General features: G+C 40.2%; 1 protein-coding gene and 1 long non-coding RNA gene across 8 annotated transcripts in view; one reads left to right on the forward strand and one right to left on the reverse strand.

Moving 5' to 3' along the window:
• The window catches only part of LOC141448868 (uncharacterized), a 49,265-nt gene that overhangs the window by 13,263 nt on the left and 11,545 nt on the right, over window positions 1–24,457 (reverse strand). For all 4 annotated transcript variants that reach the window (XR_012455242.1, XR_012455240.1, XR_012455241.1 and 1 more), the window contains exons 4-5: window positions 23,842–23,934; window positions 14,966–15,116 (exon numbers count right to left, since the gene is read on the reverse strand). This is a non-coding gene — a long non-coding RNA (uncharacterized lncRNA). The remainder of the gene's footprint in view (window positions 1–14,965; window positions 15,117–23,841; window positions 23,935–24,457) is intronic.
• The window catches only part of Fer2 (basic helix-loop-helix domain-containing Fer2), a 29,095-nt gene continuing 5,109 nt past the window's right edge, over window positions 472–24,457 (forward strand). For all 4 annotated transcript variants that reach the window (XM_074117645.1, XM_074117647.1, XM_074117644.1 and 1 more), the window contains exons 1-2: window positions 472–809; window positions 23,888–23,962. In XM_074117645.1, coding sequence (XP_073973746.1) covers window positions 487–809; window positions 23,888–23,962 — 398 coding nt within the window. In that variant the 5' untranslated portion in view covers window positions 472–486. The remainder of the gene's footprint in view (window positions 810–23,887; window positions 23,963–24,457) is intronic.

The raw sequence follows: 24,457 nt of genomic DNA on the forward strand, positions 1-24,457 counted from the left end.
CTTTAGAGTGCGTTTTGACTGTTCGATATCAACAGCTAATTCGCTGAAGAGGATAACTTTTGTTTAGAGGTAATCAATTATTTAAATTCCTCAAAAACTGAATTCAAAATATCTATTTTTTCATGTTTTCTTCTACTACTTCCGCCTCTTCAAATTATACAAAATTAAGGGCAACAATGGTTTTCAAAATTTGTGAAGCATTAGCAATTTGTCAAATGGGATGTGGGAAATATCTTTTCTTTGTTTTTCAATAAAAAAAAAGAAAAAAAGAAGATAGAAATGCAACTAAATCTGTTCAATATTACTGCCAACTAAGTTTGAGCTTGCTGCAACTTTTCGATTAACAATATTTTTAAAATAAAGGGGCATGTCAAAATCACTAACCATCCGAAATGTTTGTGTACACTAGGAGAAAATTAAAAAGAAAAATCACACCCTCATACATGAAGTTCTGTTTCTCATCGACCCACCGGGAAGTGGTATCTAATGGCTGTTTATTACGTCACAGAGGGGGCGGCAGCCATCTCTGGACCCCCTTGCTGGCCGCCCCCAATCTTCTACCACCTCCATAAACATAGTAGGCGTGGCCAGGCCACCAATGATGTACCTTGGATGAAACTGTGGGTTACAATCCAGGAAACCTACAGCCAGATACTTACCAACTCTTCTACCAGCTACACATATATTAGAAGTAAAACTGAAGATATTGTGGACAACAGGATCATCACTTGTATGCCGGACCGAGGGGTTGCATTTCTAGCCAGTGCTCCTGTTACCATGAAGGAGGAGTTTGCACCCTTAATGAGAAGGTAAGAGAACACATTTAAAAAGCTTTTCATTTTTTTGGTTTTAAATCAAATAACTTTGAAAACACAAAAAATAGTTTTAATATCTATGAGGGGCGAACGAATCAGCTAATTCTTTCATGTCAATTTTGGCCTACACCTGGTTACTTTATATATTACCTGTGCCTGTGAAAACGTTAAACGAAGTATCTTTTTTGGGGGGGTTTGATTTTCCGACAGTACGATATTTATTGACACTTCGATTTTTTTTTTTTTTTTTGAAATGTCGCGCCCTTTACCACTCTGATTGCGAGCGAGGGAGTGTGGGAATGAGAGCGAGCGGCAGAGAGAGAGGATAAAAGAGCGCGAACAAAATAACTGGAAAACTAACAACAAAAAGAATAGAATTAAAACTTGGAGTACCATTTAGTTGGAACAACTTCTAACGTTCCTTTTAACCAAAATTAAAGTAAATTAAGTGCACTCAGTTCAGCTTCAGTTTTAGCGAGATTTTTTTTTTTTTTTTTGAAATGTCGCGCCCTTTACCACTCTGATTGCGAGCGAGGGAGTGTGGGAATGAGAGCGAGCGGCAGAGAGAGAGGATAAAAGAGCGCGAACAAAATAACTGGAAAACTAACAACAAAAAGAATAGAATTAAAACTTGGAGTACCATTTAGTTGGAACAACTTCTAACGTTCCTTTTAACCAAAATTAAAGTAAATTAAGTGCACTCAGTTCAGCTTCAGTTTTAGCGAGATTTTTTTTTTTTTTTTTGAAATGTCGCGCCCTTTACCACTCTGATTGCGAGCGAGGGAGTGTGGGAATGAGAGCGAGCGGCAGAGAGAGAGGATAAAAGAGCGCGAACAAAATAACTGGAAAACTAACAACAAAAAGAATAGAATTAAAACTTGGAGTACCATTTAGTTGGAACAACTTCTAACGTTCCTTTTAACCAAAATTAAAGTAAATTAAGTGCACTCAGTTCAGCTTCAGTTTTAGCGAGATTTTTTTTTTTTTTTTTGAAATGTCGCGCCCTTTACCACTCTGATTGCGAGCGAGGGAGTGTGGGAATGAGAGCGAGCGGCAGAGAGAGAGGATAAAAGAGCGCGAACAAAATAACTGGAAAACTAACAACAAAAAGAATAGAATTAAAACTTGGAGTACCATTTAGTTGGAACAACTTCTAACGTTCCTTTTAACCAAAATTAAAGTAAATTAAGTGCACTCAGTTCAGCTTCAGTTTTAGCGAGATTTTTTTTTTTTTTTTTGAAATGTCGCGCCCTTTACCACTCTGATTGCGAGCGAGGGAGTGTGGGAATGAGAGCGAGCGGCAGAGAGAGAGGATAAAAGAGCGCGAACAAAATAACTGGAAAACTAACAACAAAAAGAATAGAATTAAAACTTGGAGTACCATTTAGTTGGAACAACTTCTAACGTTCCTTTTAACCAAAATTAAAGTAAATTAAGTGCACTCAGTTCAGCTTCAGTTTTAGCGAGATTTTTTTTTTTTTTTTTGAAATGTCGCGCCCTTTACCACTCTGATTGCGAGCGAGGGAGTGTGGGAATGAGAGCGAGCGGCAGAGAGAGAGGATAAAAGAGCGCGAACAAAATAACTGGAAAACTAACAACAAAAAGAATAGAATTAAAACTTGGAGTACCATTTAGTTGGAACAACTTCTAACGTTCCTTTTAACCAAAATTAAAGTAAATTAAGTGCACTCAGTTCAGCTTCAGTTTTAGCGAGATTTTTTTTTTTTTTTTTGAAATGTCGCGCCCTTTACCACTCTGATTGCGAGCGAGGGAGTGTGGGAATGAGAGCGAGCGGCAGAGAGAGAGGATAAAAGAGCGCGAACAAAATAACTGGAAAACTAACAACAAAAAGAATAGAATTAAAACTTGGAGTACCATTTAGTTGGAACAACTTCTAACGTTCCTTTTAACCAAAATTAAAGTAAATTAAGTGCACTCAGTTCAGCTTCAGTTTTAGCGAGATTTTTTTTTTTTTTTTTGAAATGTCGCGCCCTTTACCACTCTGATTGCGAGCGAGGGAGTGTGGGAATGAGAGCGAGCGGCAGAGAGAGAGGATAAAAGAGCGCGAACAAAATAACTGGAAAACTAACAACAAAAAGAATAGAATTAAAACTTGGAGTACCATTTAGTTGGAACAACTTCTAACGTTCCTTTTAACCAAAATTAAAGTAAATTAAGTGCACTCAGTTCAGCTTCAGTTTTAGCGAGATTTTTTTTTTTTTTTTTGAAATGTCGCGCCCTTTACCACTCTGATTGCGAGCGAGGGAGTGTGGGAATGAGAGCGAGCGGCAGAGAGAGAGGATAAAAGAGCGCGAACAAAATAACTGGAAAACTAACAACAAAAAGAATAGAATTAAAACTTGGAGTACCATTTAGTTGGAACAACTTCTAACGTTCCTTTTAACCAAAATTAAAGTAAATTAAGTGCACTCAGTTCAGCTTCAGTTTTAGCGAGATTTTTTTTTTTTTTTTTGAAATGTCGCGCCCTTTACCACTCTGATTGCGAGCGAGGGAGTGTGGGAATGAGAGCGAGCGGCAGAGAGAGAGGATAAAAGAGCGCGAACAAAATAACTGGAAAACTAACAACAAAAAGAATAGAATTAAAACTTGGAGTACCATTTAGTTGGAACAACTTCTAACGTTCCTTTTAACCAAAATTAAAGTAAATTAAGTGCACTCAGTTCAGCTTCAGTTTTAGCGAGATTTTTTTTTTTTTTTTTGAAATGTCGCGCCCTTTACCACTCTGATTGCGAGCGAGGGAGTGTGGGAATGAGAGCGAGCGGCAGAGAGAGAGGATAAAAGAGCGCGAACAAAATAACTGGAAAACTAACAACAAAAAGAATAGAATTAAAACTTGGAGTACCATTTAGTTGGAACAACTTCTAACGTTCCTTTTAACCAAAATTAAAGTAAATTAAGTGCACTCAGTTCAGCTTCAGTTTTAGCGAGATTTTTTTTTTTTTTTTTGAAATGTCGCGCCCTTTACCACTCTGATTGCGAGCGAGGGAGTGTGGGAATGAGAGCGAGCGGCAGAGAGAGAGGATAAAAGAGCGCGAACAAAATAACTGGAAAACTAACAACAAAAAGAATAGAATTAAAACTTGGAGTACCATTTAGTTGGAACAACTTCTAACGTTCCTTTTAACCAAAATTAAAGTAAATTAAGTGCACTCAGTTCAGCTTCAGTTTTAGCGAGATTTTTTTTTTTTTTTTTGAAATGTCGCGCCCTTTACCACTCTGATTGCGAGCGAGGGAGTGTGGGAATGAGAGCGAGCGGCAGAGAGAGAGGATAAAAGAGCGCGAACAAAATAACTGGAAAACTAACAACAAAAAGAATAGAATTAAAACTTGGAGTACCATTTAGTTGGAACAACTTCTAACGTTCCTTTTAACCAAAATTAAAGTAAATTAAGTGCACTCAGTTCAGCTTCAGTTTTAGCGAGATTTTTTTTTTTTTTTTTGAAATGTCGCGCCCTTTACCACTCTGATTGCGAGCGAGGGAGTGTGGGAATGAGAGCGAGCGGCAGAGAGAGAGGATAAAAGAGCGCGAACAAAATAACTGGAAAACTAACAACAAAAAGAATAGAATTAAAACTTGGAGTACCATTTAGTTGGAACAACTTCTAACGTTCCTTTTAACCAAAATTAAAGTAAATTAAGTGCACTCAGTTCAGCTTCAGTTTTAGCGAGATTTTTTTTTTTTTTTTTGAAATGTCGCGCCCTTTACCACTCTGATTGCGAGCGAGGGAGTGTGGGAATGAGAGCGAGCGGCAGAGAGAGAGGATAAAAGAGCGCGAACAAAATAACTGGAAAACTAACAACAAAAAGAATAGAATTAAAACTTGGAGTACCATTTAGTTGGAACAACTTCTAACGTTCCTTTTAACCAAAATTAAAGTAAATTAAGTGCACTCAGTTCAGCTTCAGTTTTAGCGAGATTTTTTTTTTTTTTTTTGAAATGTCGCGCCCTTTACCACTCTGATTGCGAGCGAGGGAGTGTGGGAATGAGAGCGAGCGGCAGAGAGAGAGGATAAAAGAGCGCGAACAAAATAACTGGAAAACTAACAACAAAAAGAATAGAATTAAAACTTGGAGTACCATTTAGTTGGAACAACTTCTAACGTTCCTTTTAACCAAAATTAAAGTAAATTAAGTGCACTCAGTTCAGCTTCAGTTTTAGCGAGATTTTTTTTTTTTTTTTTGAAATGTCGCGCCCTTTACCACTCTGATTGCGAGCGAGGGAGTGTGGGAATGAGAGCGAGCGGCAGAGAGAGAGGATAAAAGAGCGCGAACAAAATAACTGGAAAACTAACAACAAAAAGAATAGAATTAAAACTTGGAGTACCATTTAGTTGGAACAACTTCTAACGTTCCTTTTAACCAAAATTAAAGTAAATTAAGTGCACTCAGTTCAGCTTCAGTTTTAGCGAGATTTTTTTTTTTTTTTTTGAAATGTCGCGCCCTTTACCACTCTGATTGCGAGCGAGGGAGTGTGGGAATGAGAGCGAGCGGCAGAGAGAGAGGATAAAAGAGCGCGAACAAAATAACTGGAAAACTAACAACAAAAAGAATAGAATTAAAACTTGGAGTACCATTTAGTTGGAACAACTTCTAACGTTCCTTTTAACCAAAATTAAAGTAAATTAAGTGCACTCAGTTCAGCTTCAGTTTTAGCGAGATTTTTTTTTTTTTTTTTGAAATGTCGCGCCCTTTACCACTCTGATTGCGAGCGAGGGAGTGTGGGAATGAGAGCGAGCGGCAGAGAGAGAGGATAAAAGAGCGCGAACAAAATAACTGGAAAACTAACAACAAAAAGAATAGAATTAAAACTTGGAGTACCATTTAGTTGGAACAACTTCTAACGTTCCTTTTAACCAAAATTAAAGTAAATTAAGTGCACTCAGTTCAGCTTCAGTTTTAGCGAGATTTTTTTTTTTTTTTTTGAAATGTCGCGCCCTTTACCACTCTGATTGCGAGCGAGGGAGTGTGGGAATGAGAGCGAGCGGCAGAGAGAGAGGATAAAAGAGCGCGAACAAAATAACTGGAAAACTAACAACAAAAAGAATAGAATTAAAACTTGGAGTACCATTTAGTTGGAACAACTTCTAACGTTCCTTTTAACCAAAATTAAAGTAAATTAAGTGCACTCAGTTCAGCTTCAGTTTTAGCGAGATTTTTTTTTTTTTTTTTGAAATGTCGCGCCCTTTACCACTCTGATTGCGAGCGAGGGAGTGTGGGAATGAGAGCGAGCGGCAGAGAGAGAGGATAAAAGAGCGCGAACAAAATAACTGGAAAACTAACAACAAAAAGAATAGAATTAAAACTTGGAGTACCATTTAGTTGGAACAACTTCTAACGTTCCTTTTAACCAAAATTAAAGTAAATTAAGTGCACTCAGTTCAGCTTCAGTTTTAGCGAGATTTTTTTTTTTTTTTTTGAAATGTCGCGCCCTTTACCACTCTGATTGCGAGCGAGGGAGTGTGGGAATGAGAGCGAGCGGCAGAGAGAGAGGATAAAAGAGCGCGAACAAAATAACTGGAAAACTAACAACAAAAAGAATAGAATTAAAACTTGGAGTACCATTTAGTTGGAACAACTTCTAACGTTCCTTTTAACCAAAATTAAAGTAAATTAAGTGCACTCAGTTCAGCTTCAGTTTTAGCGAGATTTTTTTTTTTTTTTTTGAAATGTCGCGCCCTTTACCACTCTGATTGCGAGCGAGGGAGTGTGGGAATGAGAGCGAGCGGCAGAGAGAGAGGATAAAAGAGCGCGAACAAAATAACTGGAAAACTAACAACAAAAAGAATAGAATTAAAACTTGGAGTACCATTTAGTTGGAACAACTTCTAACGTTCCTTTTAACCAAAATTAAAGTAAATTAAGTGCACTCAGTTCAGCTTCAGTTTTAGCGAGATTTTTTTTTTTTTTTTTGAAATGTCGCGCCCTTTACCACTCTGATTGCGAGCGAGGGAGTGTGGGAATGAGAGCGAGCGGCAGAGAGAGAGGATAAAAGAGCGCGAACAAAATAACTGGAAAACTAACAACAAAAAGAATAGAATTAAAACTTGGAGTACCATTTAGTTGGAACAACTTCTAACGTTCCTTTTAACCAAAATTAAAGTAAATTAAGTGCACTCAGTTCAGCTTCAGTTTTAGCGAGATTTTTTTTTTTTTTTTTGAAATGTCGCGCCCTTTACCACTCTGATTGCGAGCGAGGGAGTGTGGGAATGAGAGCGAGCGGCAGAGAGAGAGGATAAAAGAGCGCGAACAAAATAACTGGAAAACTAACAACAAAAAGAATAGAATTAAAACTTGGAGTACCATTTAGTTGGAACAACTTCTAACGTTCCTTTTAACCAAAATTAAAGTAAATTAAGTGCACTCAGTTCAGCTTCAGTTTTAGCGAGATTTTTTTTTTTTTTTTTGAAATGTCGCGCCCTTTACCACTCTGATTGCGAGCGAGGGAGTGTGGGAATGAGAGCGAGCGGCAGAGAGAGAGGATAAAAGAGCGCGAACAAAATAACTGGAAAACTAACAACAAAAAGAATAGAATTAAAACTTGGAGTACCATTTAGTTGGAACAACTTCTAACGTTCCTTTTAACCAAAATTAAAGTAAATTAAGTGCACTCAGTTCAGCTTCAGTTTTAGCGAGATTTTTTTTTTTTTTTTTGAAATGTCGCGCCCTTTACCACTCTGATTGCGAGCGAGGGAGTGTGGGAATGAGAGCGAGCGGCAGAGAGAGAGGATAAAAGAGCGCGAACAAAATAACTGGAAAACTAACAACAAAAAGAATAGAATTAAAACTTGGAGTACCATTTAGTTGGAACAACTTCTAACGTTCCTTTTAACCAAAATTAAAGTAAATTAAGTGCACTCAGTTCAGCTTCAGTTTTAGCGAGATTTTTTTTTTTTTTTTTGAAATGTCGCGCCCTTTACCACTCTGATTGCGAGCGAGGGAGTGTGGGAATGAGAGCGAGCGGCAGAGAGAGAGGATAAAAGAGCGCGAACAAAATAACTGGAAAACTAACAACAAAAAGAATAGAATTAAAACTTGGAGTACCATTTAGTTGGAACAACTTCTAACGTTCCTTTTAACCAAAATTAAAGTAAATTAAGTGCACTCAGTTCAGCTTCAGTTTTAGCGAGATTTTTTTTTTTTTTTTTGAAATGTCGCGCCCTTTACCACTCTGATTGCGAGCGAGGGAGTGTGGGAATGAGAGCGAGCGGCAGAGAGAGAGGATAAAAGAGCGCGAACAAAATAACTGGAAAACTAACAACAAAAAGAATAGAATTAAAACTTGGAGTACCATTTAGTTGGAACAACTTCTAACGTTCCTTTTAACCAAAATTAAAGTAAATTAAGTGCACTCAGTTCAGCTTCAGTTTTAGCGAGATTTTTTTTTTTTTTTTTGAAATGTCGCGCCCTTTACCACTCTGATTGCGAGCGAGGGAGTGTGGGAATGAGAGCGAGCGGCAGAGAGAGAGGATAAAAGAGCGCGAACAAAATAACTGGAAAACTAACAACAAAAAGAATAGAATTAAAACTTGGAGTACCATTTAGTTGGAACAACTTCTAACGTTCCTTTTAACCAAAATTAAAGTAAATTAAGTGCACTCAGTTCAGCTTCAGTTTTAGCGAGATTTTTTTTTTTTTTTTTGAAATGTCGCGCCCTTTACCACTCTGATTGCGAGCGAGGGAGTGTGGGAATGAGAGCGAGCGGCAGAGAGAGAGGATAAAAGAGCGCGAACAAAATAACTGGAAAACTAACAACAAAAAGAATAGAATTAAAACTTGGAGTACCATTTAGTTGGAACAACTTCTAACGTTCCTTTTAACCAAAATTAAAGTAAATTAAGTGCACTCAGTTCAGCTTCAGTTTTAGCGAGATTTTTTTTTTTTTTTTTGAAATGTCGCGCCCTTTACCACTCTGATTGCGAGCGAGGGAGTGTGGGAATGAGAGCGAGCGGCAGAGAGAGAGGATAAAAGAGCGCGAACAAAATAACTGGAAAACTAACAACAAAAAGAATAGAATTAAAACTTGGAGTACCATTTAGTTGGAACAACTTCTAACGTTCCTTTTAACCAAAATTAAAGTAAATTAAGTGCACTCAGTTCAGCTTCAGTTTTAGCGAGATTTTTTTTTTTTTTTTTGAAATGTCGCGCCCTTTACCACTCTGATTGCGAGCGAGGGAGTGTGGGAATGAGAGCGAGCGGCAGAGAGAGAGGATAAAAGAGCGCGAACAAAATAACTGGAAAACTAACAACAAAAAGAATAGAATTAAAACTTGGAGTACCATTTAGTTGGAACAACTTCTAACGTTCCTTTTAACCAAAATTAAAGTAAATTAAGTGCACTCAGTTCAGCTTCAGTTTTAGCGAGATTTTTTTTTTTTTTTTTGAAATGTCGCGCCCTTTACCACTCTGATTGCGAGCGAGGGAGTGTGGGAATGAGAGCGAGCGGCAGAGAGAGAGGATAAAAGAGCGCGAACAAAATAACTGGAAAACTAACAACAAAAAGAATAGAATTAAAACTTGGAGTACCATTTAGTTGGAACAACTTCTAACGTTCCTTTTAACCAAAATTAAAGTAAATTAAGTGCACTCAGTTCAGCTTCAGTTTTAGCGAGATTTTTTTTTTTTTTTTTGAAATGTCGCGCCCTTTACCACTCTGATTGCGAGCGAGGGAGTGTGGGAATGAGAGCGAGCGGCAGAGAGAGAGGATAAAAGAGCGCGAACAAAATAACTGGAAAACTAACAACAAAAAGAATAGAATTAAAACTTGGAGTACCATTTAGTTGGAACAACTTCTAACGTTCCTTTTAACCAAAATTAAAGTAAATTAAGTGCACTCAGTTCAGCTTCAGTTTTAGCGAGATTTTTTTTTTTTTTTTTGAAATGTCGCGCCCTTTACCACTCTGATTGCGAGCGAGGGAGTGTGGGAATGAGAGCGAGCGGCAGAGAGAGAGGATAAAAGAGCGCGAACAAAATAACTGGAAAACTAACAACAAAAAGAATAGAATTAAAACTTGGAGTACCATTTAGTTGGAACAACTTCTAACGTTCCTTTTAACCAAAATTAAAGTAAATTAAGTGCACTCAGTTCAGCTTCAGTTTTAGCGAGATTTTTTTTTTTTTTTTTGAAATGTCGCGCCCTTTACCACTCTGATTGCGAGCGAGGGAGTGTGGGAATGAGAGCGAGCGGCAGAGAGAGAGGATAAAAGAGCGCGAACAAAATAACTGGAAAACTAACAACAAAAAGAATAGAATTAAAACTTGGAGTACCATTTAGTTGGAACAACTTCTAACGTTCCTTTTAACCAAAATTAAAGTAAATTAAGTGCACTCAGTTCAGCTTCAGTTTTAGCGAGATTTTTTTTTTTTTTTTTGAAATGTCGCGCCCTTTACCACTCTGATTGCGAGCGAGGGAGTGTGGGAATGAGAGCGAGCGGCAGAGAGAGAGGATAAAAGAGCGCGAACAAAATAACTGGAAAACTAACAACAAAAAGAATAGAATTAAAACTTGGAGTACCATTTAGTTGGAACAACTTCTAACGTTCCTTTTAACCAAAATTAAAGTAAATTAAGTGCACTCAGTTCAGCTTCAGTTTTAGCGAGATTTTTTTTTTTTTTTTTGAAATGTCGCGCCCTTTACCACTCTGATTGCGAGCGAGGGAGTGTGGGAATGAGAGCGAGCGGCAGAGAGAGAGGATAAAAGAGCGCGAACAAAATAACTGGAAAACTAACAACAAAAAGAATAGAATTAAAACTTGGAGTACCATTTAGTTGGAACAACTTCTAACGTTCCTTTTAACCAAAATTAAAGTAAATTAAGTGCACTCAGTTCAGCTTCAGTTTTAGCGAGATTTTTTTTTTTTTTTTTGAAATGTCGCGCCCTTTACCACTCTGATTGCGAGCGAGGGAGTGTGGGAATGAGAGCGAGCGGCAGAGAGAGAGGATAAAAGAGCGCGAACAAAATAACTGGAAAACTAACAACAAAAAGAATAGAATTAAAACTTGGAGTACCATTTAGTTGGAACAACTTCTAACGTTCCTTTTAACCAAAATTAAAGTAAATTAAGTGCACTCAGTTCAGCTTCAGTTTTAGCGAGATTTTTTTTTTTTTTTTTGAAATGTCGCGCCCTTTACCACTCTGATTGCGAGCGAGGGAGTGTGGGAATGAGAGCGAGCGGCAGAGAGAGAGGATAAAAGAGCGCGAACAAAATAACTGGAAAACTAACAACAAAAAGAATAGAATTAAAACTTGGAGTACCATTTAGTTGGAACAACTTCTAACGTTCCTTTTAACCAAAATTAAAGTAAATTAAGTGCACTCAGTTCAGCTTCAGTTTTAGCGAGATTTTTTTTTTTTTTTTTGAAATGTCGCGCCCTTTACCACTCTGATTGCGAGCGAGTGAGTGTGGGAATGAGAGCGAGCGGCAGAGAGAGAGGATAAAAGAGCGCGAACAAAATAACTGGAAAACTAACAACAAAAAGAATAGAATTAAAACTTGGAGTACCATTTAGTTGGAACAACTTCTAACGTTCCTTTTAACCAAAATTAAAGTAAATTAAGTGCACTCAGTTCAGCTTCAGTTTTAGCGAGATTTTTTTTTTTTTTTTTGAAATGTCGCGCCCTTTACCACTCTGATTGCGAGCGAGGGAGTGTGGGAATGAGAGCGAGCGGCAGAGAGAGAGGATAAAAGAGCGCGAACAAAATAACTGGAAAACTAACAACAAAAAGAATAGAATTAAAACTTGGAGTACCATTTAGTTGGAACAACTTCTAACGTTCCTTTTAACCAAAATTAAAGTAAATTAAGTGCACTCAGTTCAGCTTCAGTTTTAGCGAGATTTTTTTTTTTTTTTTTGAAATGTCGCGCCCTTTACCACTCTGATTGCGAGCGAGGGAGTGTGGGAATGAGAGCGAGCGGCAGAGAGAGAGGATAAAAGAGCGCGAACAAAATAACTGGAAAACTAACAACAAAAAGAATAGAATTAAAACTTGGAGTACCATTTAGTTGGAACAACTTCTAACGTTCCTTTTAACCAAAATTAAAGTAAATTAAGTGCACTCAGTTCAGCTTCAGTTTTAGCGAGATTTTTTTTTTTTTTTTTGAAATGTCGCGCCCTTTACCACTCTGATTGCGAGCGAGGGAGTGTGGGAATGAGAGCGAGCGGCAGAGAGAGAGGATAAAAGAGCGCGAACAAAATAACTGGAAAACTAACAACAAAAAGAATAGAATTAAAACTTGGAGTACCATTTAGTTGGAACAACTTCTAACGTTCCTTTTAACCAAAATTAAAGTAAATTAAGTGCACTCAGTTCAGCTTCAGTTTTAGCGAGATTTTTTTTTTTTTTTTTGAAATGTCGCGCCCTTTACCACTCTGATTGCGAGCGAGGGAGTGTGGGAATGAGAGCGAGCGGCAGAGAGAGAGGATAAAAGAGCGCGAACAAAATAACTGGAAAACTAACAACAAAAAGAATAGAATTAAAACTTGGAGTACCATTTAGTTGGAACAACTTCTAACGTTCCTTTTAACCAAAATTAAAGTAAATTAAGTGCACTCAGTTCAGCTTCAGTTTTAGCGAGATTTTTTTTTTTTTTTTTGAAATGTCGCGCCCTTTACCACTCTGATTGCGAGCGAGTGAGTGTGGGAATGAGAGCGAGCGGCAGAGAGAGAGGATAAAAGAGCGCGAACAAAATAACTGGAAAACTAACAACAAAAAGAATAGAATTAAAACTTGGAGTACCATTTAGTTGGAACAACTTCTAACGTTCCTTTTAACCAAAATTAAAGTAAATTAAGTGCACTCAGTTCAGCTTCAGTTTTAGCGAGATTTTTTTTTTTTTTTTTTTATAGAAAACCTCTTCAACGTTTTCTTTAAATTTAGCAAACATATTCTTCTTACATCTGATAGTTTGGAGATAATGAATGGGAGGGATTGGTCGGCTCTTGCTGCCAATGTCCGGAATGCGAATCACATATTAAAGAGATTATTTTATAATTTTATTACTATTATTAATTACTTTTTCTGTGTAACGCAAATGTTGAAATCTAATTTGTTTATTTTTATGTACCCTTATGGTCACTCATTATTAATTTCTCTTTTAGTATTAAATATGGTAACTCGCCTGACAGTCTTAGAACTAGGAACTAGACTATACATTTTGACAATAATTCGTCAATGTAAATAAATAAGTAAATAAAAAATGTTCACTACTAACGCGCCTTACTTTTAATAATAATGATAATAAAAAGTAAAGTAAGATCACATTATTCATGTTATATGATATGAATAAAAATAACAATGGCGCACCTTTAACTTTCTCATCATGCAATAGAAATTCGCATGGTCTTACTCAAATTTCAATTTAAATTTTTTGGTTTACCAATATTTAGAAGGCTTTGCTAGAATAATGTTCAGAACCATCAGAAGCGTAACGTTCTGGAGAAACCCTTTTTAAAAATCTATTTCCATGAACAGAGTTTCCACCAATAGCTTTATCTGAGTAGGTAACTCGCGTAGGCTTGAAAAAGAAGAAGAGATGGACACTTCCGCTCACGTTTCAAACTCGGTGTTTTTATTAACATACTCAATTCTCACTAATATAATACGGAGGAAAATACCGAACGATTTCAGTGAAACTACATTTTGGTGAGAAGTTCTCTGCTAGATCTGTCCCTAAGACAAGCTCCGTACAATCTGGGTTCAAACAAAAGTTTCAGCCTTTTACTAGAATTAATGACTTCAGCTGAACAGCTAAAAAGACACTTCGATAAAAATTAAGAAAAACAGGTAAAATTAAAATTTCGCCGGTCAGCTCATGTCCTTCAAATTCCGAATTTATGCGTTTTACTTAATCCTCATTAATAGGATCGTACATTTAATGTTCCAATAGCTCTGAGATGTACACTAATTTATTTGATATTGACAACAAAGCAAAATTTAAAAGTTTATTTTATTTCATTTCTGGTGCCGCAGAAAGGGAGATAAATTTGTCAAGATAATATTTAACAGCTATAAGGAAATCCCTCTAATTCCTCCGCCGACTTTGTGGTCTTAAATAATTGCACTCCCATCTTTAACAGATTTATTTTTTAAAATATTTCAGTTGCTATTAATTTTCTTGGTTGGTAAGAAGTAATTGTACGAGGGAATAATTTTGTTTATCTTATTTTTATATTGTATTTATTGTTCCCAAGTTTGGAAGTAATGGGTAGTGCCTATTTCTTCTCGTTATTGTTATTACTAGCAGAGGCCAAACTCTTCCTATAGAAATGTATATTTTCTTATAAGCAATAATACAAATAAATAATAAATACATTTAATGTATAAAATGTTAGAAAGGAATGTCTAAATACTGTCCCCTAACTCATCTTACTGGAAAAACGTTTTAATTAAAAGTAGTAAAGTAGTGTGAAATCAGTAGAAGTTTTCCTTTCTCTTCTCTTCTTAAGGGGATGTATTGCAATCAAATTTCCTAAAAGAGACTCAATTTTCACAGAAAATATGGTTTGATTTCTACCTGAATAGTTTTTAATTCCTCAAATAATAAGCTTAACAATAAAGGCACTTTTAGAATTACAAGCTTTAGGGAAATCTCGTAACCTGTGAGTGATTTTAAAGAAGAGACTACTTTTTAAATTATCTTCTATTACGGCTTTTTAAACTTAACATGATTTAATAGAATCGATCACTTACACATTCAGAATAATAAAACGTCTCTGTCGATTCAAAAGAGAAGCTCAAATCAGTGTTCCAGCGATAGTTAAAAACAAAATCTTGTAAATTTTTGAAATACTCTGAACATGTCTAAGTTCTAAACCTTCTTCTTACTGGACAACTACAGCGTGACGGTATTATTCTATGGCCTCATCTCGCTCGTCCAATCTTCTCACTGTCTCTGGCAAAAGTCACCCACGTTGGTAAAACTAATTCTTTTACTGAAGAAACAGTAATGACACAGTCTACGGAACTTTAGTCGCTCTACTATGCCCATGTTCCAAATTTTCTTTGCGATTTTTAAGTGAATCCGATCTATTTGCTTTGAACTACAAAACTGTGTTTATTTGAAACACCATTTAAGAGGGGTTGCACAACTTGCTTCACTTGTAACTACTACCTCATTAAAATTATTACTTACTGGCTCTACAGTCCAAGGAGGCCTCCCAGACAATTCCTTTCCAATCATGTCTTGAGCTTTTTGTCTCCATTCGGTCACTCCAATTAGAATTCTGTTTTAGACAGTTAATCTTCTACGGCTTTACTCCAGCATTTCCTCGGGTCTTCTTTTTCTATTATTATTATTCTTTTTATTATTATTATTTTTTTTTTTTTTTTGCGCATTAACAGCTGAGGTTATTAGCACCCGGAGCTTTTTCCAGTGCACTGCCGGCCTCCGGACAGTGTTCTCTCTTTACAGACAACACTGTCCATCACCGGACAGTGAGCTGTAAGAAGCTCCTAGGAAGAGAAAATCTAAGGGTCAGCAGCTGGATTCGAACCCGGGACCTCCGCGTGGGAGTCCAGTATGCTAACCTCATAGCTAATCCCTTCCCTTATTATTATTATTACTATTTTTATTCTTATTATTATTACTATTATTATTCTTATTTTTTTTTTTTTGGCGCATCAACAGCTGAGGTTATTAGCGCCCGGAGCTTTTTCCAGTGCACTGCCGGCCTCCGGACAGTGTTCTCTCGTTACAGACAACACTGTCCATCACCGGACAGTGAGCTGTAAGAAGCTCCTAGGAAGAGAAAATCTAAGGGTCAGCTGCTGGATTCGAACCCGGGACCTCCGCGTGGGAGTCCAGTATGCTAACCTCATAGCTAATCCCTTCCCTTATTATTATTATTACTATTTTTATTCTTATTATTATTACTATTATTATTCTTATTATTATTACTATTACTATTACCTAATGGTAATTAAAATGGAGGCAAGGCAAGACACTCTGAAGAAGTGGCAAGAAGAATGGGAATTCTGTAACAAAGCAGCATGGACAAGACTGTTGATTCCCAGGATTGCGGGATGGTATGTTAGGAGACACGGTCAAGTAAATTTCTACATGACTCAGTTTCTAACAGGTCATGGCTGCTTCAGGAAGTATCTGAACACCATGAGAAAAGTGGAAAGCCCTTGCTGCGTTTATTGTAAGGATGTTCAGGACGATGCACGGCACACTTTTTTCGAGTGTAAGAGATGGGACCAACAAAGAATGGAACTGGAGTTGGAGATAGGGAGCATTACCCCAGAGAATATCGTGGGCAAAATGTTAGCCGCGAAGTCCAACTGGACTAAGGTGGACAAGACCGTCAGCGATATTTTAAAAAAGAAGAAAGCTGAAGAGGAACACTTCAGCTGAAATGAGGGAAAAATGCCGGAGTGTATAGTGTTCCTGGTCCAGCCTGAAGTAATGTGATAAACGGTCCCGGGCTGGGTCCATCAAGGAAAACGAGGAAGTGAGGTTTTTTAGTGGGTAGGAATCCCACATAACCGCTCGCATTGGTACCTTTATGAAGGTTTTCCTCACTTATAAAAAAAAAAAAAAAAATTATTATTACTATTATTATTATTATTATTATTACTATTATTATTCTTATTCTTATTATTATTACTATTATTATTCTTATTATTATTACTATTATTATTCTTATTATTATTACTATTATTATTCTTATTATTATTACTATTATTATTCTTATTATTATTACTATTATTATTCTTATTATTATTACTATTATTATTCTTATTATTATTACTATTATTATTCTTATTATTATTACTATTATTATTCTTATTATTATTACTATTATTATTCTTATTATTATTACTATTCCCCCTGTGGTTCCGGGGGTAGAATAGGGCCACAGTGTCTCCCGCTTGACGTAAGAGGCGTCTAAAGGGGCAACTGACCGTTGACCGGATACCTTTTCCTTTCTTTTCTTATCCCCGTCCTTTCCATCTTTCCCTGTCCTAACCATTCTTTTCCCGTTCCTCCTTCCCTTTCCCACCCTGTCCTATTTTACTTTTCCCACCTGGCTGTAGGTATAAAAAGCTAAGGGAAGGCTACCCCGACAGAAAACCATCTATGGGAGAAAATGAGGGAAAATTCTAGGAATAACCTTACGGTGCAGGGGGGAAGATCCCCAGTACCGGCGGCCGTCAGAAGAGCGCAAGCAGGCTCCGGGGCGTCGTCATCAAGCGACTGCAGTGCTACAGGAGTGGATCACTTGGTTTCTGTAGCATCTAATGCGACAAGTGTTAGGAAAGGTGATGGTTCTCCACATTTAGGAACAAAGGCAGGGGGTGAATTGGTGGTTGGATCTGGAATGGAGTCCTTTTCAAAAGAGCTCTAAGATTAGAAGAACCCCACCTATAACTCCACTGAATCCTGACATAATTAAGGTGCAGAATAATCCTGAAGAAATAAGGTTAAAAACCTTAGAAGTGGGAGCAGGAGTGAGGCAGTCTATGGAGGCTCTAAGAGCTCAAATTAGAGAGGAGCAGGAAAGAGAAGACGCTCTGCTCGAGAGCTGCTTAGAAGAAATATCAAGTATGCGGGCGGCAGTCAAGCGGCAGCCGAATGTAAACGCTACAATTAAAAAAGGTCTCCCAAGGCTAGAGCATTTTCTGCTAGATATTCGAAGCAGGCGGAAAACCTGGCGAAGGCTGGATGAGGTTCTCTCAGTAGAATCTAGAACAAGGAAAAGGCCGGGAAGCTCACCTCCGCAGCTGCAGAAGACTGCACCTGAGCAGGTTAGGAAGGTAGAAAAGAGGCCAGAAGAAGAGCTCAGGGCTGTAGAAAAGAGGAAAGAGAGTGAAACAAAGAACGAGATGCTGACTGGTATTGATAAGGAAGAAGAAGTAACTGAATGGCAACGGGTTGGAACAAAAAAGAAAAAGAAGAAGGATAAGCTCCCGCAGTCTTCCCCGACAAGCAGGGAAAATACAGAGAAGAGAAAACCACTTGGTGCTCGGTACTCTGCCCTCAGCATCAAACCGGGGGAAAATATGTCCTACGCCCAAGTACTGCGCAGTATAAAGGAAAAGGTCCAGCCTGAAGAGGCTGGGGCTGAAATTAAATCAATCAGGCAGACTAAAGATGGACAAGTTTTACTAGAGCTAGGAAGAAAGACAGAAAATCCGGAGCAGTTTGGGGCTGTACTTACTTCGATTTTGGGGGATATGGCATCTGTTAGGTGCCTAATTCCTAGGCATTCTTATTATTATTACTATTATTATTCTTATTATTATTACTATTAGCCCGTGGGGTTTCCGGGTCAGAATAGGACCTCAGTGTCTTCCGCTTGCCGTAAGAGGCGGCTAATGGGGCAACTGTCCGTTGACCTTTCCTATTTTTCCTTTCAATGCTATTTTTCCTATTTTTCCCTGATTTCCGGCCTGCGCCTTTTTTCCCGCTCGTGCGGTCCCGCTGGCGCGGCGGGCCTTCCGCCAGAGGGTACATCAGGAAAACTGGGTTTCTTGCGTTCCCCAGGCCGCCGGATAGTACAGTGGCCCGGGTCGGACTAGCCATCATGACCTGGCTGCCACACCAGCCGGCGCATAATCTCGTCCGTGGCGGTAGTTCCGGGTGGCGCCCGGGTAGGGGCCTGCCGTGGCGGGCGGGGGGCCCTGTTCGAGGCCACTGGTCGCGGGCGCGCTGCGTTTTGGGGGCCGTGCGGGCGGGAATATTGTGTCTTTGGTGCTGGGTGCTAGGCCGGTTCCTTTTCCTTTCTTGTTTCTCTTTCTTTCCTTTCCCTTTCCTTTTTCATTCTATTTTCTTTTTCTTTTTTCTTTCTGTCGGAGTTTAAAGATAGGTGAGGGTTTCAAAAAAATTTAAATGAAAAGTTCAAATAATAAAACGTGTTTGAAAGCGCAAGAAATTGTTTGTGGGGGTTCCCTACCCCAGAGGAAGGTGCAGAAGTGTGTAGGAGGAGCAGGAGGTGTAGGAGGAGTGTCTGAGGCAGCGTGTTCGTCGGCTGCTGACACCAGCCCATTTCAGAGGAGTGCGAAGTTAAAAAGGACTCCGCCGGTTACTACGCCATCTAAAACTGGAGCGGTAGTTGAGGAGAAGGGAGTTGAATTGGTGGAACCTCCGATTAGCCCGCAAGCAAAAAGTCCAATTACCCACCAAGCCCCAACGTATGACACTCCGATTATATTGGGAGTGCTTGCGGGGGGCCCGGTAGGGTCGCCCGAACACAAAGACATGGAAGATGCATGCAAGCGAGTGGATGAAGAATTGGACAGAATGCGGGATGTCATCAGGAAAATGAAACTCGCTACAAGCAGACAGAGAAACATCAGCATGGACATCAAGGATGGTATGCTTGAAATTGAAGAATCAATAGAAGTGGTGCAAGCTCTGCGTGGTTTCTGGGGTGTTGCTCTACAACGACTGGTTCGACTACAGGAGAGGACGTCGGCTGAGGCGAAGAAGAGACAAGTTCTGTCGGCAACTACGCAGACCCCTTTGGTGGCCGAGGAAACCGGCCGGTATGCTTTGAGGAGGAAGAGTAGGGAAGGGAAAGCAGATGAGATAGCAGCGGAAATTGGAAGGGATGGTTCCACTTCAACTGGTTGGACGGAGATACGCCCCAAACGAATCCATGAGCTGCAGAAGGAAGGAGAGAGGAGGGAGGCTGGGCCGGCGAATGAGAAGGAGCCAACGCCGAGGAGGAGTAAGAAGAAAAAGAACAGGAAAAAGAAAAAGAATAGGCCCCAGAGAGTCCGTCCAGATGCTGTGCTGATAAAGCCGGCTGAGGGGAAATCCTATGCGGAAGTGCTAAGGGAAATTCGAGAGCGGGTCAAGCCAGAAGACACCGGAACAGAGGTTAGTTGTATTAGGCAGACGAGAGCCGGTGGTATATTAGTAGAGCTAGGTAGTAACACCAAGGATAAAGCCGCCTTTGGGGCTGCGTTAAACGCGGTTCTCCAGGACAAAGCGAGTGTTACAAATTTAGAGCCCAAAATGTCAATTGAGATACGGGACTTGGATTCACTGGCGGATGAAGAGGAAATTCGGCATGCGATTGAGCAACGACTAGGAGATTTTGGAAGCGATGTGAATATCCACCTCACAAAGACTAATGCCAGAGGCCTTAAGGCTGCGATAGTGCGACTTGGCGTAAGTGGGGCTGGCCAATTATTGCAAGACGGCTTCCTTAGAGTTGGTTGGGTGCGTTGCCGGTTAAGGCAAAGGGTTGCAGTTATGAGATGCTTCAGATGTCTGGCATATGGGCACGTTTCAGTGGCGTGTAAAGGCCCGGACCGCAGCGAACTCTGTTATAGGTGTGGAGGACCAGGCCACCTTGCTGCGGCTTGCTCCGCAGAAGGATGCTGTATGCTATGCTTAGATAGGAAACTATCTGTAGAGGCGTGCAGGCATTTGCCGGGATCAGGAGAATGTGCTGTGTTCCGGGAGGCGCTGGAGCAGAGCAGGAGGAAATTAAATGTAAACTTTCGATGAAGATCCTACAGGGGAATCTTCATAGAAGTAAGCTAGCAGACTCTCTGCTGGATCAGCTTGTAAGTGAAAAGAGTCCAGACTTGTTGCTTCTTTGTGAGCAATACCGCGCCCGGGATTCCGGATGGTTTGTGGACTCACTAGGGACTGCGGCTATCTGGATCCCTGATGTGGGAAAGGTCTCGGTGGAGGCATGTGAGAGAAAAGCTGGGTATGTTTGGATAGAGAGCAGAGGTACGGCATACTTCAGCTGTTACTTTACTCCAAACGAGAGCATCCATGAATTTAGGCGAAAGCTCAATTCCCTAGAAGATGATATCCGGGGGAGAGGCGGTAGGATTTTGGTTGTGGGGGATTTAAATGCAAAGGCGGTGGAATGGGGAATGCCCGTTACGGATATGAGAGGCAGGCTCATCGTGGAAATGGCAGCTAGAACGGAGCTCGTTGTGTTGAATGAAGGAAGCACCTCCACTTTCAGGCGACCGGGGTATACGGAGACTATACCAGATATCTCCCTGGCATCTGAGGGACTTGCGGCACGTGTTCGTGGGTGGCGGGTGATCGAGGATTTCACTGGTAGTGATCATCAGTACATCACATTCAACATAGGTTTTGAAAGAAATTCTGATTATCTGGGAGCTAGAACTGCGCCTGCAGCGTGGAATCTCGCTAGGCTGAATGAGGAAGTCTTCCAAGCTGTCCTCACCGATGGAAAGCCCCAGGTAGAATTAGTTCAATCTGAAGAAGATGTAGGAGCGGAAGTTGTGGTAGCCACTACTATGGAGCTTATCTCGGAGGCATGTAGGCAATCTATGCCTAAGAAGGCCCCCTGGCGAGGTAGACGGCCAGTATACTGGTGGACTACTCATATTGCGGATTTGCGTAAAATCTGCATAAAGAAAAGAAGAAGAGCCCAGCGGGCACGGCAACGGCCAGAGGCGCTTAGTCGCTCTCTGGAATACAAATTGGCCAAGAAGGAACTGCGAAGGGCAATAGCCAGAAGCAAGAATCGCTGCTGGGATGCCTTAAAAGATGAGGTGGACGCTGATCCCTGGGGTAGGGGGTATAAGATTGTCATGGAGAAGCTAACGGGTTTTATGAAGCAGCCAGTTTTGGATGCTCGGACCGTTGATGAGATTGTGAGAACGCTGTTTCCCTCCCATCCGCCAAGGCCAGCTAGGCTTTGGGGCGAAATAGAGACCCCCGTTCTGTTTACGGAGGAAGAGTTGGAGGGTGCAGTACGTACCCTAAAAACCAGAAAGGCCCCTGGCCCGGATGGCATTGCCAACGAGATATTGAAGAAAGTTGCTCAGCAGCATCCTGACTTAGTATTGGGAATGTTTAACGCATGCCTAAAAGCTGGAATTTTTTGTGACAGATGGAAAGTGGCGCGGCTAGTATTGATCGATAAAGGGAAAGGGGGATCACTCCCCACATCCTTCCGCCCACTTTGCATGCTTGATACTGCTGGGAAGCTGTACGAAAAGCTCCTTAGAGGAAGACTCATTGAATATGTGCAAGCGGCAGGAGATCTGTCACCGAGGCAGTATGGCTTCAGGGCTGGCCGATCGACCCTAGACGCGATAAAGGAAGTTGTGAGAGCCGTGGAAAGAGCGGAGGATCACTCCCAGTGGCTGCAAAGGATAGTGCTGCTAGTCACACTTGATGTTAAAAATGCGTTCAATTCGCTGAGATGGGTAGATGCGATGCGCGCGTTGGAAGAGGACCTCAAGATCCCTACATATCTGCAGCGGATCTTAGGTGATTATTTCAGTAACCGAGTTGTAGTATATCAGACGGAGGAAGGGGTTAGATCCATGAATGTTACGGCCGGAGTAGCGCAAGGCTCGATTCTAGGACCTGACCTCTGGAACATAACGTACGACGGGTTACTTCGGCTAATATTACCGGAGGAAACGCTGTTGATAGGATACGCGGATGATGTAGCAGCTCTAATTTCGGCGCGGGACCTCAATGTAGCCCAGCTGAAGTTAAACCAGGTTATGCGCAGGGTAAATTGGTGGATGGCGGCACACGGATTGTCATTGGCACTGGCGAAGACAGAGGTCGTAATGCTCACCAGGAGACGGATTGAGACGGGCCTCCCATTCAAGGTGGGTACAGAGACGATTGTCTCACAGGACGCTGTCCAGTATCTAGGAGTAACCTTAGATGCCAAGTTAACTTTCGGCAAGCAATTACAGAAGGCCGCCGATAAGGCATCAAAATATGTCGGAAAGTTAAGTAGGTTACTGACTAACGTAGGGGGCCCTAGGGCTCATACCCGTATGGTGCTAATGGGAGTAGCGCACTCCTTACTGCTATACGGGGCTGAGATCTGGGCGGACGCGCTCCAGAAGGAGGTATACAGAAAGAGACTGGCGCGGGTACAGAGGGTTGGTGCGTTACGGATTGCCTCCGCTTACAGAACAGTTTCTGAACCGGCCATTTTGGTGATCGCGGGAGTTATTCCCGTGGCGCTACTGGCCGGTGAGAGGAAACGGCTCTTTGAAAGAAGGTGGGAGGCCGATAGAGCAGCAGCCTACAGAGAAGAGCGGGAACGCACAATGGCTGCGTGGCAAGATGCGTGGACTGGGGAAACTCGTGGCAGATGGACGGCAGTTCTGCTCCCAGATGTCAGAGGTTGGGTTGGTAGAGGTTTTGGTGAGGTAGATTACTACCTCACCCAGCTCCTCAGTGGCCATGGTTACTTCCGGGAGTTTCTCCGGAAGATAGGGAAGCGGTCGGTGGGAAATTGCCCCCACTGTTCAGGAATAAGAGACGACGCCCATCACACATTCTTTGAGTGCGAAAGATGGGGTCGTATCAGAAGAGATCTGGAAGAAAGAGTGGGTCAATGGGTTCCTGAGCGCTTTCAAAGCATAATGCTCTCTGGCAGGGCGCAGTGGAATGCTGTGGCGATGTTTACAAGGGCAGTTCTAACCCTTAAAAGAAGAGACATGGATGGAGAGGAGGATAACCCCTAGTGGGTAAGGAACAGGAGCCTAGCCTGAAGTAGTGCTGCACAAGCGAATCCAGGCTAGGCCTGGTAGTAGGGGGGTGTTTTAGCCGGTAGGCCGCGAGGGAGTCCGGCACAATGTGCGTAAGATGCATTTCACCCCTCTTTAAAAAAAAAAAAAAAAAAAAAAAATTATTATTACTATTATTATTACTATTATTATTCTTATTATTATTACTATTATTATTCTTATTATTATTACTATTATTATTACTATTATTATTACTATTATTATTACTATTATTATATTCAAATTATAAACAAAATTATTATCAAGAGCAAACTAATAATTCTTAAGAAAAATCCAGTGCTTAAAACTTCGGGAAACATAGTCTGCAACATAGAAACGAAGAAGAAACAAATAATCGAAATTTGGGAATTTTGGTTTTGAGATGAGGGCACACATTCTTTTCCCTCGCTGCAGTAAGAAAAAAAAAACTGCAAACGGTCTCACCCTTTTTTAGTACTTATTTTTTGAATTTGAAGAGAGAATTGAACATTATTATTAATTAAATTATTTGACACTCACAATAAATGCACACACTCAGTGACAACAGTTGTTTCAAATGTTTCAGTGAAGTAGAGAAAGCCATGTTACGTCGCCGACTCTCTGGATCCAGATCTGAAACATCATCTCCATCATGTCCAAGGTGGGTATTGATCACGGAATGGGTAAATAATTTTGAGTAATGTATCTTATATATATATAAAAAAAAAAAACCGGGATAGGGAACCCTTAACTTCATTTCGTCGGAATTCTATTTAAAAGAATTTGCCGATTATGGTTTCCTTTAAATTGAGAAGGACAATGTTTTTAATTTCAGAATTAATGTAATCTCTTATCTTATTCTCTTCCTCTTCTACCTTGCAGTGTAGAGGAAGAATTAATGTAATCTCTTATCTTATTCTCTTCCTCTTCTACCTTGCAGTGTAGAGGAAGAATTAATGTAATCTCTTATCTTATTCTCTTCCTCTTCTACCTTGCAGTGTAGAGGAAGAATTAATGTAATCTCTTATCTTATTCTCTTCCTCTTCTAACTTGCAGTGTAGAGGAACAATTAATGTAATCTCTTATCTTATTCTCTTCCTCTTCTACCTTGCAGTGTAGAGGAAGAATTAATGTAATCTCTTATCTTATTCTCTTC

This window comes from Rhodnius prolixus, unplaced genomic scaffold (assembly GCF_049639745.1).
Source record: "Rhodnius prolixus isolate KJV_2025 unplaced genomic scaffold, Rpr scaffold_2, whole genome shotgun sequence".
Taxonomy (NCBI): domain Eukaryota; kingdom Metazoa; phylum Arthropoda; class Insecta; order Hemiptera; family Reduviidae; genus Rhodnius; species Rhodnius prolixus.